The 13,741-nt window shown below is 49.0% G+C and overlaps 2 protein-coding genes across 2 annotated transcripts; both read left to right on the top strand.

Annotated features, from left to right (window-relative positions):
• The first annotated feature begins 3,239 nt into the window (after positions 1-3,239).
• Positions 3,240-5,561, top strand: LOC128838623 (progonadoliberin-2). Its single transcript, XM_054030969.1, has 3 exons — positions 3,240-3,397; positions 4,455-4,538; positions 5,255-5,561. Exons 1-3 carry the CDS (start codon positions 3,260-3,262, stop codon positions 5,291-5,293), a joined length of 261 nt encoding a protein of 86 aa, XP_053886944.1. The 5' UTR covers positions 3,240-3,259; the 3' UTR covers positions 5,294-5,561.
• A 2,465-nt stretch (positions 5,562-8,026) lies between these two features.
• On the top strand, positions 8,027-12,175 carry MRPS26 (mitochondrial ribosomal protein S26). The gene is made up of 4 exons (XM_054029814.1): positions 8,027-8,273; positions 9,303-9,440; positions 10,868-10,991; positions 11,789-12,175. The coding sequence occupies exons 1-4, from the start codon at positions 8,065-8,067 to the stop codon at positions 11,918-11,920; spliced, it is 603 nt and encodes a 200-aa protein (XP_053885789.1). The 5' UTR covers positions 8,027-8,064; the 3' UTR covers positions 11,921-12,175.
• Positions 12,176-13,741: the final 1,566 nt, after the last annotated feature.

Genomic DNA, 13,741 nt, shown 5'->3' with positions numbered 1-13,741 from the left:
CAGTGAGAGAACCCTGTAGGATCCCATCTAATCTCTATCTAGCCTGCACTCAGCCCAACAGTAGCCAAGTGCTTGTGGTCTCTGATCACCATCAGAGCCCTTGAAGAGGGCAAGTTTGCAGTGGGAGTTTTCCTATCAAAGCTTAAAATGGGTTGGGATGTCACAGACTCAACTCCCTGGAGCCTCCAGGAAAAAAAAAAAAAGAGAATTTTGAGATGGAGTGAAGAAAATTTAGTCACTGATTATAGGCATTGTTTTATACCATGAATGAATGAAATTCCATCCTGACTTAATGACAGACCTGGCACTTGGCTGAGAATGCTTTAAATCCTGACTGAGATCACACTAAACCCTGATCACAGAGACCTGTTCAGAAGAGTTTGTGATGCTGTGTCTGGTGGAACGGGGAAGTGCCACAAACTGGAACAAAGTGTTGCCCGGGGTGCACAGGGGGAATCAAGATTTTTGGGTTCTAGTCCCAACTCTGCCACTGACTTGCTGTGTGGTTTTGGGAAAGTCACTTAACATTTCAATATTTCCATGTTTAAAAGGAGCATAATAATCTTCTCAAGGTGTTAGGGGATTGGATTGATATTTAGAAAGCACTTCAAGGCCCTCTGTGCTAGAGAAGCACAAAGCCTTGGTATATAGTTGTGTCTGCAGTTTCTTTAGGTTGTAAAATGAAGAGGGTAAAATTACACGCTTCTTTCCCAGATTTAGGATATCGATGGAATCACAAACACTGCTCACATTGTGCTCAGTGGCTTGAGAATACAGTAGAACCTCAGTTATGAACACCTCGGGAATGGAGGTCGTTTGTTACTCTGAAATGTTTGTAACTCTGAACAAAACATGGTTGTTCTTTCAAACGTTTACAACCGAACATTGACTTAATACAGCTTTGCAACTTTACTGTGCAGAAGAAAAACGCTGCTTTCATTTTATTTTTTCAATAGTTTGCGTTTAACACAGTACTGTACAGTATTTGCTTTTTTTTCCGTCTCTGCAGCTGCTTGATTGTGTACATCTGATTCCAAATGAGGTGTGTGATTGACTGGTCAGTTCATAACTCTGGTGTTTGTAACTCCGAGGTTCTGCTGTACCATTGACCAGTATGTGAGCGGGGATGATGGATTGGCTCTTAGGTTAGCTCCAACTAACAAATGCTGCCGACAATAGGATGGCACCAGAGTCAGTTGCAAACTGTTCTAACACAGGGAGCAAAGCTGACCGCAGGGCTTGGCCGTACAGGTTCAATGGAGCACGTTCAGAGCTTTTTGCTTTGCCCTGCTCTCTCAAACCTGCACCACAGAACCCTGGGGAAAGACCTCTTGGATCAGCAACTCCTCCCTTTCCCCAGCCAGTGCAAACGCCCCAACACTATGGGCCCAATCCTGCTCTGTTACACAAGTGTAAACCCAGAGTAATGCCACTGGGGTGTCAGAGGTGCTGGGATCAATCCAGATTAGCCCCATTTTGCTTTGCACTGGTGTAAGTTTAGTGCAGTTATCAGTCCCTTCCAGGACTGCTTAGTTGAAGGCAGGACCTAGGGAGACCCAATGAGGTGACATCCAGGAGAAGGCAGCACAGGCTGGGAGTGCCATCAGATTAAGAGAGTCTAAGGCCAGAATGGACCATTGCGATCATCTCATCTGACCTCTTGTAGAACACAGGCCAGGGAACGTCCCCAAAATAATTCCTAGAGCAGAGCTTCTAGAAAAACATCCAATCTTGACTTAACATTTGTCAGTGATGGAGAATGTTCCAAATGTTAATTACCCTCGCTGTGAAAAATGTACATCTTATTTCCAATCTGAATTTGTCTAGCTCCAACTTCCAGCCATTGAATCATGTTATACCTTTCCCGGCTAGTCTTAAGAGCCCAGTGTCAAATATTTGTTCCCCTGTAGGTACTTATAGACCAGGGGTGGCCAAATTGCGGCTCTTTTAGAAAGCTTCCCATTCTCTGCCTACCACACTGGGGGGAGAGCTCAGGGCTTCTGCCCTGCGGCAGGGTGGTGGGGCTAGGGGCTTCTGTCAGAGACGACTGGTGCCTGGTATGGGGGGCACAATATAAAGGTTTGGGCCCCCCAACAGCTTGAGTCATGCCCCCAAGGCGCACACACCCCTTATCCTTAGCGGCCCCTCCCTGCAGCTCTCAGGTGTTAGCTCTGCCTGGAGAGGCAGCGGCAAACAGCTGGGAGCTGCAGGGAAAACCGCTGCTCCCGGCGGTTTGCCGCTGCCTCTCCAGTCTCCCCGCAGCTCCCAGCTTCCCGGCTCCCGAGCGGGCCCAGCAAACTCTGGGGAGGGGCACAAGACCCTACATCTCTCAGCCACACGTCGCCTCTGGCTTTTGTCTAGTGGGAAGGGGAGCATCTCAGGGCTTCCACCCTGCAGGGTGCATCTGCCGGGGCTCGGGGCTTCAGCCCTGATCCCCGAGACCCCCCTCCGCACAAGGCTGAGGCCCGAGCCTCGGCAGGCACCCCCAGCTCTCAAACTTCTGAAGATTGCCGTATGTGGCTCGGAGGATCAGTAAGTTTGGCCATCCCTGTTATAGACTGTAATCAAGTCACCCCTTAACCTTCTCTTTATTAAGCTAAATAAATTGAACTCCTTGAGTCTATCGCTATAAGGCAGGTTTTTTAACCCTTTAATCATTCTCATGGCTCTTCTCTGAACCCTCTCCAATGTATCAACATCCTTCCTGAATGGGTGGGCACCAGAACTGGACACAGGATTCCCGCAGTAGTCGCACCAGTGCCAAATACAGAGGTAAAATAATCTCTCTACTCCTACTCTAGAGTCCCGTTTATGTATCCCAGATCACATTCGCTCTTTTGGCCAGATCTGCCTTTAGGTCTTGAACTAATGCTATCCTTAGTCCCTTTAGAAGCCAAGTGTCTTTCATCTGAGGGCCACATAGCCTGTTACTGATGTTAAACAGTTGGACTTCACAACCACCCTGCCAGGCAGGTGAGTGTTATCCAAATTATACAGCTGGGGAACACAGACATACAGCAACCTGTCCAGTGGAAGAGTTGGGAAGAGAACCCAGGCTCCCTGTTCCAATCTCTTCCCACCAGGCCATGCTGCCTGTGCGCACCCTGCACTGCGTGCTAGGAAATGAGGTGCTGCCTGCCATATGGCTCTAGAAACAAGCACGCTGTGGGACTTTTTCCTCCGCTGACTGCTCCCAGGCCATGTCCAACTTGCTCCTCCCTTCTCCTTGCAGGATCTCCCCATTCAGCCAGACAGCGCCATGGCATGTCAACGACCTCTCCTGCTCTTGCTCTTTGTCATGCTAGTAGTCAGCACCCACCTGTCGAGAGCTCAGCACTGGTCCCACGGCTGGTATCCTGGAGGGAAAAGAGAACTAGATTTGTCCCAGACTCCAGAGGTGAGTTCCAGCCTTTCCCTAGGGGGATCTTCCATATTACTTGAAAGCCCACAGTACGTTCTAAATACATCTTGTTCTGCAGCCCTAATTTAAGGACTGATCCTGGGAGGTGCTGAGCATCCACATGGGATCCAGTGGGAACTGTGGGTGCTCCGCACCTCTCAGGATCAGGTCCTTAATGAAAATGCTGACATACATAGAGAGAAACCTTTCATCGCCACTTCCCAGCCCTGTGCTCACCACCCAGAGCACACGGTCTTCAGACACAGATCAGGATCTGAACTGTCCCACAGCTCAGGGTGGTTCTGATCCGCACAGCTGCGGTATCATAACAGACACAACTGGGAGAGGGCCAAAGCTGGACAGCCTTTAGTGCTTTCACATGCTAGCTTTAAGGCATGCACCATTTCCTCCTTTCCTGCAGCATGTCAACTGCCCTTCAAGGCTGATCCATGTGGAGAAGGGTTCCATCTTGAATTCAGCCGTTTGGGGGACTTCGTGCCCCCCCCCAATATGCATTGACTGAATTTTGTCACCATCCAATATCCAGACATTAGAGCGCAGCAAATTTCATGCACATTGGAAAGGCATGAAGAGGTAACAGAGAGAAATGAGCTAACGCATAGCTCTGTTAACAGAAAAATACCCTGTAGGTCCTGCACAGAGGCTACTAACTCATTTCACACCAGGACTCCAAACAGCCATCGGTGGTAACGCTTTCACTTCTAGGGTTATAGGAATTGCTGTATCGGATCAGACTGGTCACTCATTCTAGTCCAACATCCTGACTCTCATAATGGCCAGTACCAGCAGCTTAAGAGGAAAGTACAAGACACTCTTCAGTGGACAATTATGTAATAACCAGTCCATAGCGAAAGTTTGTCGTCTGCTCATGCAGGCTTATACTCCACAGCATGAGGGTTTATATCCCTTGTTTCTTCCCCCCTAACTGTGAATATGTGTCTTCATGACAGAGCAGGGCTGGATTTAATTTAGGGATGAAAGACCATGTAACCACCCAATCCCGGAAATGTATTTGTTTTGTTTGTGAGTTCAGGCTTCAGAAGAAATCAAACTCTGTGATGGGGAAGAGTGTGCTTATCTGAGAAGTCCAAGGAAAACCATTGTGAACACTCTGCTGGTAAGAACCTGCAACCTTCTCCAGTAGCTACCAGAGTGCCTCAGCATTTAGCAGAGGAGGCAAAAGTGGGGGCAGTAGTGAACGATCCGGTATTGTCAATGATTAGAAGTATTTTCTATCTCTAATGCCAAGGCTTTTAAAGACAAACAACAAACACAGCTGTCTGCCCAAAAGAACGTAAAGATCTAGCAAGATGCTGGGCATCTCCTATGAAAAGTTCAGAATCATGGCCAGGACACGTGTCCGGATAGGAAGAGCTCAAGAGATAAAACGTCCAGGTTATTGAAGTTCTTACATTGCTCCTGTCACGGGGGTATCTGCATGTGGCCTCTGTTGTTTCCTTAATAGACATATAATAATAATGAATTTTTAGGGAGCACAGTCAGGCAAGAGGGGTAGGTGAGTGGTAGAAAGTTAATTGGAAGACGCAAGCCTTGAAAGGAGGGATTTGAAGGAATAATGAAAGTCGGGGAAGATAAGCCAGACATAATGGGTGGAGTGCCCACTTAGAGAGAGAAACATTCAGCATTTAAAAGACTGGGAAAATTATTTATTATTTGTACTGCAGTGGCACGTACAGGCCCCAACTGTGGATCACAACTCCACTGTGCTAGATGCTGAACAAATGGTCTGAGATCAATCAAATGCGATTAAATGGAGAATCAGGCCTAATAAAGTGTGGGATTTTTAAAAAAAAATTATTTGTTGCCAAACAGGCTGACCTGCTGGCGAGACAACAACAGAAGAAGAAGTGAGCCTTTCCACAGACTTTCCGAAATGCTTGCCAGCCCCACTGGCTTTTCAGTCACTTCCTTTGCAACATGATGGTGTGTCTATAGATTCCATGTATCTGACCGTTAAAGAATTCTTATGAACATCTTGGCTGACTGCACTCGAATGCTGGGAACGTGGATAGTGCTGTAATGCTTGAGAAATGCCCCCGACCCATCACCCAACCAGAACGAGGCCCTGTTTGGAGTTCTTTACGCACTTGTGTAACTCCACCATGTTGAATAAAATACTTTATTTTGTTACATACACAATTCCATCCACATTTATATCCTTACCCATGTCTTAAAAAAATAAAAATAAACGAATCTCCAGCCCCATAAACCAGTTTTAAGCACGCACTGATTTTTGAACAAGAGTTGGGTCATAAGGCCTTTTATTGGTAATTCCTGGCCCTCCTTGCACTGCTTTCTGGGTAGTTCAGCCTTCTAGCTGAGTGCTGGAATATTCTGCCAAACTTGATTCACGTCCTATGTACGGCCCTTTATTCACAGAGATACAAATATCAGGGGTACATGTAACCTTGGAAAGGTTTGGTGGTGGTAGTTTTTTTCACAAAAGGCAACAATCTCACATTCATATTAAGAAAATAAGAAAGATCAATGGTAAGGTTCTTGGGAAGATAACAAAAGGAAATGTGATCTAGTGGTTAGAGTGCTAGGCTGGGACTTGGGAGACCCAGGTTAAAGCACTTCCTGTGTGACCTTGGACAAGTCACTTAGTCTCTCTGTGACTCAGTTTCCTCTCTGTACAAATAATAGCACTTCCCTATTTGGGTGTTGTGAGGCTAAATACATTAGGGATTGTGAAGATACTGTGGTAATGGGGTTCATATACATACCTAAGACAGCCCAAAGAGGGTATCTTTTGTCTGTAGCAGGCTACATCTGCCATGAATTGGTAGCTGTTTCTGCAGCAGTGAAGTAATGTCATTAAAGGTGCAGTGGACAGAACCAAAGTCATAATAGATGTAAGGAGCAGGTAGGTATGAATTCTTCCACCCAAAACCCAAATGTGAATAAATCCACTGTCAATCAACGTGTACACAGAGTTTAAATACATACCGAGAGTTTCACTCACTGACAACTTCTCTGTTCTGCTATCCGTTCTATGTGGCAGTCAGTTACCCTGAAATGAATATGAATTACAGTGATCAAATATGATTTATTCTAAATCAGCTGGGCATCTCAATCTCTATACTGATTGCTTTAAGAATAAAAAACAGTTGGTAATGAAGGATTGTTTTAATTTGCTGCTCATGTGAAAAATGTGTCAGTTAAAATGAGGCAAAAATTCTTGGAACTAGATTTCAACATTTCTGAGAAATAACACCCTCATATTTCCAAGCCAGTTTATATAGCGCCTTGCATCCACACAGATTCCCCAAAACAACTTACAAACTTAGAGCCATATTCTGCTCTCAACTGCATCACTATAAAACCAGGGTAACTCCAGTGACTTTGAGGGGAGGGGCAAATGGTGGGGGTGTACTCTGGATTCAAGCCAGTGTAACTGAGATCAGAATTTGGCTCTCTATTAGCTGAGTGTAAACTGGGGCCTGTATTCTGCCCTGATTTATACCGTGTTCAAGTCCGCTGAAAACAACTGGCCTAATTTTCCTTTTATTGATATAAATCAGAAGTAACTCTACAGAAGGCAATGGAGTTACGCCAGTATAAAATGGGTGGAAATAGGATCAGACTTGATCGTCTAGGTCAGTGGGTCTCGCCCCACAGGCCACCGGTGGCCCAAACAGCACAGCTGCGGCCCCTGTGACATCCTCAGGGCCGTAACTAGGGCAGGGGGGGCACCTGGCCTGGGCGCAGAGCCAGTATGGTTGGGGTGATGCAGGATTAGGCCCACCAGCATCAGCTCCTCTGCCAGGATCAGGCCCAGCAGCATCGGCAGGAGGCCAGGGTGCTCAGCGCCCCCCTTCCCTACAGGATCGTGGGTCCAGTGACCCTGGCTAGAGCAGGCTCCCTGGCACTAGGACGGCAGCGACAGGCAAGCTGCAAGGCAGAGCTACCTGCAGTCACAGTAGGAGACCAGCGGGCATGGGGAGGTGTGTTCAGGGAGCTAGGGCTGGCTATTCCGGGGGGAGCCAGGGTAGGGCAGAGGCCAGGCCTGGTGCGCTTGTGGCAGCAGGTGTGGCTGAGGCGATGCACTGCAGCATCCCGCCCTGTGTTGGGCACCGGTCCCATCCTTTGCCGCTCTTGCCGGCCTCGCTTTTCCCACCGCCATTTTGTGCAGCTTCTCTCCGAGCAGTGGGGCAGCCCCAGGGGGCGGCAGGAGCCTGGCCCTATGTGGGGGGCTGGGCCGGGCCAGGGGCGGTGGGGCACCCCAGGGGGCGGCAGGAGCCTGGCCCTATGTGGGGGGCTGGGCCGGGCCAGAGGGGGTGGGGCAGCCCCGGGGGGCGGCAGGAGCCTGGCCCTATGTGGGGGGCTGGGCTGGGCCAGAGGGGGTGGGGCAGCCCCAGGGGGCGGCAGGAGCCCTGCCCAGAGCCGAGGAGAAGTAGACGGGAACAGAGGCTGAGGAGACAGAGACCAGGGGGCGGGGCCTGGCCCCCTGGGCGGGGCTGACTGGCCCCGCCCACCAGTTGCTGACCCGGAAAGAACTACATTTCCCAGCATGCTCCTGCCCCCCCCAGGCCCGGCCGGCGGTGTCAGCCTCCGGCATCCGCTTCCGGGCGAGGGGTCAGGTCCATGGCGGCGCCCAGCCGGAGGTCGGTGGCGCCGCCATGCTGCTCGCGCTGAGCCGCTGCTGGGCCCCGCTGAGCCGCCGGCCGCTGCCGCTGCTGGTGCCGGCCCGGGGCCGCAAGTCCCGCCACGACCCGCCCGCCAAGTCCAAGGCCGGGCGGCTGAAGGTGCCGCCGCCCGTGGAGCCGGCCGAGCTGCTGGTGGTGAGCGAGCGCTACCGGCAGTACCGGCTCGTGCTGCAGGCGCTCAGGTCTGTGCGGGGCCGGGGTGCGCGCGGGGCTCGGGGTGCGCGCGGGGCCGGGGTGCGCGCGGGGCTCGGGGTGCGCGCGGGGCCGGGGTGTGCGCGCCCCCGGGGCGGGGGGGGGGGTCTTTCCCCAGGCCCCTGCCTGGAGCCAGGGAGCACTAGGGGCCAGAGCCCAGCCTCGTGCGTCCCCCTGCACTAGGGTGACCAGAGGTCCTGGTTTTATAGGGACAGTCCTGATATTTGGGGCTTTTTCTTATATAGGTGCCTATTCCCCCCCACACACACACACCGCTCCTGTCCTGATTTTTCACACTTACTGTCTGGTCACTCTTCCTGCACAGGGCTGGGGAGCCCGGGTGGTCTCTTAACACGCCCCTGCTTCCCTGGGCGTGTGCCCAGGGAGCAATGACCAGGGTGCGTGCGGGCGTGTGTTCATTCATCGCTCCCCAGAACGACTACTTCGGGTCCTGGAGAGGAGTCGAGATGTAGGATAGGGTTGGGTGTGATGACTTCTATTGTAGAAACCAGTGGGCGGGCACGTGTACGGGTAGGCTGCCTTGCTGAAAGGACCCTTGTAAACCTTAGCAGGAGTCAGAGTAGCAGCCGTGTTAGTCTGTATCTGCAAAAAGAACAGGAGTACTTGTGGCACCTTAGAGACTAACAAATTTATTAGAGCATAAGCTTTCGTGGACTGTCCACGAAAGCTTATGCTCTAATAAATTTGTTAGTCTCTAAGGTGCCACAAATACTCCTGTTCTCTTAGCAGGAGTGTGGGGGTTGGGGGAAGCCTTATAAATGTTCAGAATTCTGAGTTTTAAAGAACCCCCCTTCCCCCAAACATTTGGAAAGGGAAATGGCGCTGTCAGGTGACTGTCTGGAAGTCGTCAATTCAAGCTTTCTAGTGGTGTCGGCCCAGTGGCTGGTGAAAGACTTACTTTAGAATCCATCTCCCAGGACAGAAGTATTGGTAATCCCGTGAAAAGCAATGTTGATGTGACTGTGCTGTGCTTAAGGCCTTTCTCTCATCACTCCCAGGAAGGAGTTCAAGCAAGAGGTGATGCGGAAGCACCGTGAGGAGCGCCTTGATAAAGAGAGTGGGGCGGAGGCGATGGAGGAGCACCTGAAGCTGATGGCATGGAACAGCGCTGAGAACGAGCGGCTGCGGAAAAAGAGGTAAGTAGTGGCCCTTAGGTCTGCTGCAGGAAGGGCTTGGAGTGCTACTTCAGTGCAATGAAACCATGTGAGGTGCCAGAGCTACGCAGGGAGGCTGTGATCCACCCCAAAAGGGTCTTAGGAGCCTTCTCTCGTCTGTGATTTAGAGACCACGTGGATTCATAGATTCTTAGATGTTGGTCCCTTCTGGCCTTGGAGTGTGATCATCTAGTCTGACCTCCTGTATAACACAGGCCATAGAACTTCCCCAAAATAACTCCTACAGCAGATCTTTTAGAAAAATATCCATCGTGATTTAAAAATTGTCTATGATGGCGATTGTCCACCACAATCCTTGGTTAAAAGAACAGGAGTACTTGTGGCACCTTAGAGACCACAAGTACTCCTGTTCTTTTTGCGGATACAGACTAACACGGCTGCTACTCTGAAACCAATCCTTGGTTAGTTGTTCCAATGGTTAATTACTCTTACAGTGAAAAATGTGTGCCTTATTTCCAGTCTGAATTTGTCTAGCTTCAACTTCCAGCCATTGGATCGTGTAAAAACTTTTCTCTGCTAGACTGAAGTGCCCTTTATTAAATATTTGTTCCCCATGTACATACTTATAGTTGGTTTAAAAAAAAAAAAAATCACAAGCTTGCTAAACTGATTGTTTCTTGAAAAGATGACTTCTGAGGTAGGCTAATGGCTTCTGGAGCCTTCTACCTCTAGCTTCAATCCAGCCCAGTTCACCGTATTACTATCTGCTGGCAGTTCAGCCCTGTGTACAAAATGTCAGAACACTTGCTAGCCAGACAAATATCCCTCTTGCAACACCAGCACAGCTGGCAAGAAATGGCTCCTTTAATGGCTGGATCATAGAGACTGAACTGTATCCTCCCCTCTTTTATTATGGACGGGATTATGATTACATTTGAGGACACTTTTAAATAGGAGCTCGAAACCTTTATTTTGTAGTAATCTCATTGAAATGGCAAAAACCAAACCACAGATTATAAACTCTCGGCATGAGCTGAATTTTTCATGGTGGCTTGATGAAAAAAGAATTGATACAGAGAATACGAAGGTAAAAATCACCCCTTTTAGTGCCTCCCCCCTCCCTTCACTGAATTCTCTCTTCTTTTGTACCCCTATTGCATTAGTTATATTAGGTATGTATGAGGGGAATTTTCATTGTTGTTGCCCAAGCTATCCCCGTTCTGTGAATAGCTAGGACTTCAGGCCCCATATCTGTCACGCTGAACTTTTCACCACCCCATCACCTTCTGCTAGGCCTGCTAGCACCTTGCTTCACCATCCTCATCCCATGGGAGAGTGGCAGGTTTCACCTGAACATTAAACACTCCCTGCGAGACTGCTGTGCTGTGTTTCCCGCTGTCCTGAGGAGGGCTCACCAATATCCCATTTCTCTTGTGGTCATGTGATAGGGAGGAGCGACTCAGAAGAGAGGAGGAAGAATTGCAGGACCGTAAGTTACAAGGAGCCCTCAACCGTGCCAAGTTAATGGAGGATTTTCTTAAGCAGAAGGAGAGAGAGGTCCTACAGTTGCAGGTATGGAAGGCTTGGGTTTGAGGGCAGTGATCACTGTGTTAGCTGACTTTGTGAACCCGTCAAATTGTAACCTGCTGCCACCCACTGTTCGGTTTGGTACCCATGGGTTGGGAGTTCTGTGGAGGCACCAGGCTCACACCCTGGAGAGGGGAGAAGGGGCTTACGTTGCTCTGTGGCAAACTCCTGCCTTCCCAGCTGCCTGAAGGAGCAGCCTTGATGATCTTGGAGTGCAATAAGTATGTCCTGCCTGAGACCTTTGAAAGCGGGTTGGGGAATAAATTTGGGTGGGAGATGGGGATCTACGTGTTTCCAGGGTTTCCTCAATAAGAATATTACAGTGCCAAGCTCTCCTTTGCTTCTGATGAGTCCTGAGCCCCTCTTAAGGTGTAATGAGAATCTTTGTTGCGGTCTCCAGGCTTTGTCTTCCTGAATGAGGGTTGAGAACCTCAGAGCTGCTGGAAGAGCCACTCCAGGCCCCATAAACACAAGTTACGGGAGCAGCTGCCCTGTGGGGTAGTAACTGTGCATGCTCCATTGGGTTTGAATTGAGATTGGAGTTTGGGTGAGAAGCTAAAGGAAAATTTCTGGGGGTACTCATCCCTCTCCAGTTCATGTCTGTTTCATCAGCTCCCGCCCCGGCTTCAGATCAAGGCAAATGGAGCATGTCAGAGTGCAGAGCCCCGACCCCTCTGCCCTGAAACATGGTCTCATTCCGTGATCTGTGTCTAATCACCTGCCTCGGTGGGCACAAATGCTGCACGCACTGAGAGTTGGCTTCCACCTTTCATTGATTTTAGGAGGAAGCCAGAAATTTCATCACCCCTGAAAACCTGGACGAGCGAATCGAAGAGTGCCTGGATAACCCTCGCAACTACAATTTCGCCATCGATAAAGAAGGGTGCATCGTTAAGCGGAGCGTGCCATCCTAGAGGCTCTCTCTTGATTGGGACAATTTGGATGGGAGACTTTCCTATGGCTTCCATCCAGATGCGGAGCTCAGGGCAGGAGCATGAGGAAAGGAGCATCATGCATACAAGTCGACCGTGGAATTTCATTTTGACAGACAGCCCTTTGGTGCCAGTCACAGTTCCTGCCTTGAAAGGTTGTCACCTGCTTCATAACTCATGTCCCTTTGCTTTGGGGCAAATTGCTGTTGTCTCTGAAATAAAGGAACTTGTTTTGTACAGCGCTGTAGTTCTTAATTTCTTAGGCACTGTAGTTCAGAAGTATTAGTTGAATATATCTATCTGTGAGCTTATATAGTTTCCATCACTGCAGTATCTGAGTGCCCAGTCAAGCCTCTGTCAGTTCAAGATTATTCCCTGCAAAATATTCCAAGGATTGATGCTGTGGTAGCTTTTTTCCATCACTGGACGCTTAGTCATGGGACTTCTATCACTTTCCTAATCTGTTTTCTAAATGTTCCAACCTAATTTCCTTCTTTGACAGGGTTACTGGCCTAATGGATGTGGGGAAGCTGTAGGTGTGATACCTCTTGATTTTAGTCAGGCTGTTGAGACAGTCCCATGTGACATTCTCATAAGCAACATAGGGAAATGTGGTGTTGATGAAATTTGCTTATGATCTGGTTGCATAACTGATTGAAAGACTTACTCAAAGAGCAGATATCAATGGTTACCTAGTGCGGTCTTGCAGGAGTCTGTCTTGGGTCCGGCACCATTCAGTATTTTCATTCATGAATTCAATAATAGAGTTGAGAGAATGCTTATAAAATTTGTGGATGCTGCCAAGTTTGAGGGTTGCAAGCACTTTGAAGGACAGGATCAGAATTCAAAAGGACCTTGATATATGGGAGAATTGGTCTGAAATCAAGAAGATGAAATTCAGCAAAGACAAGTGCAGAGTATGGCACTTGGGAAGGAAAAATCAAATGCACAACTACAAAATGGAGAATAACAATAGGTGATAGTTCTACGGAAAAGGATATGGAGGGGTTATAGTAGACCACAAAATGAATGAGAGTCAACAATGTGATGCAGTTGCAAAAAAGGCTAATATAATTCTGGAGTGTCTTAGGGCTGGTCTACACTGGGGCGGGGATCGATCTAAGATATGCAACTTCAGCTACGCGAATAGCGTAGCTGAAGTTGAAGTATCTAAGATCGAATTACCTGGGGTCCACACGGCGTGGGATCGATGGTCGCGGCTCCCCCGTCGACTGTGCTACCGCTGCTTGCTCTGGTGGAGTTCCGGAGTCGACGGTGAGTGCGTTCAGGGATCGATATATCGCGTCTTAACGAGATGCGATATATCGATCCCAGATGAATCGATTGCTACCCGCTGATATGGCGGGTAGTGAAGACATACCCTATATAGGAGTTTTGCATGTAACACACGGGAAGTAATTATCCTGATCTGTGTGGTACTGGTGAGGCCTTAGCTGGAGTACTGTGTTCGGTTTTGGGTACCACACCTCAAGAAAGATGTGGACAAACGAGCGAGAAGACTGAGGGGGACCTGAAAAGTCTTCAGATATGTTAAGGGCAGTTATAAAGAGGATGGTGGTCTATTTTTCTCCATGTCCGCTGAAAACAGGACAAGAAGTAATGTCCCTTCTACGGCAAAGGAGATTTAGGTTAGATATTAGGAAAAACTTTCTAACTGAGGATAGTTAAGTACGGGAACAGTCTTCCACAGGAGGTTGTGGAATCCCCGTTGGAGATTTTTAAGACGAGGCTGGACAAACACCTGGCAGGGATGGTCTAGGTTTACTTGGTCCTGCCCCGGCA

This window comes from Malaclemys terrapin, chromosome 5 (genome assembly GCF_027887155.1).
Source record: "Malaclemys terrapin pileata isolate rMalTer1 chromosome 5, rMalTer1.hap1, whole genome shotgun sequence".
Lineage (NCBI taxonomy): Eukaryota > Metazoa > Chordata > Testudines > Emydidae > Malaclemys > Malaclemys terrapin.
The sequence above is the reverse complement of the archived record's forward strand: the minus strand, read 5'-3'. Positions and strand labels throughout refer to the sequence as shown.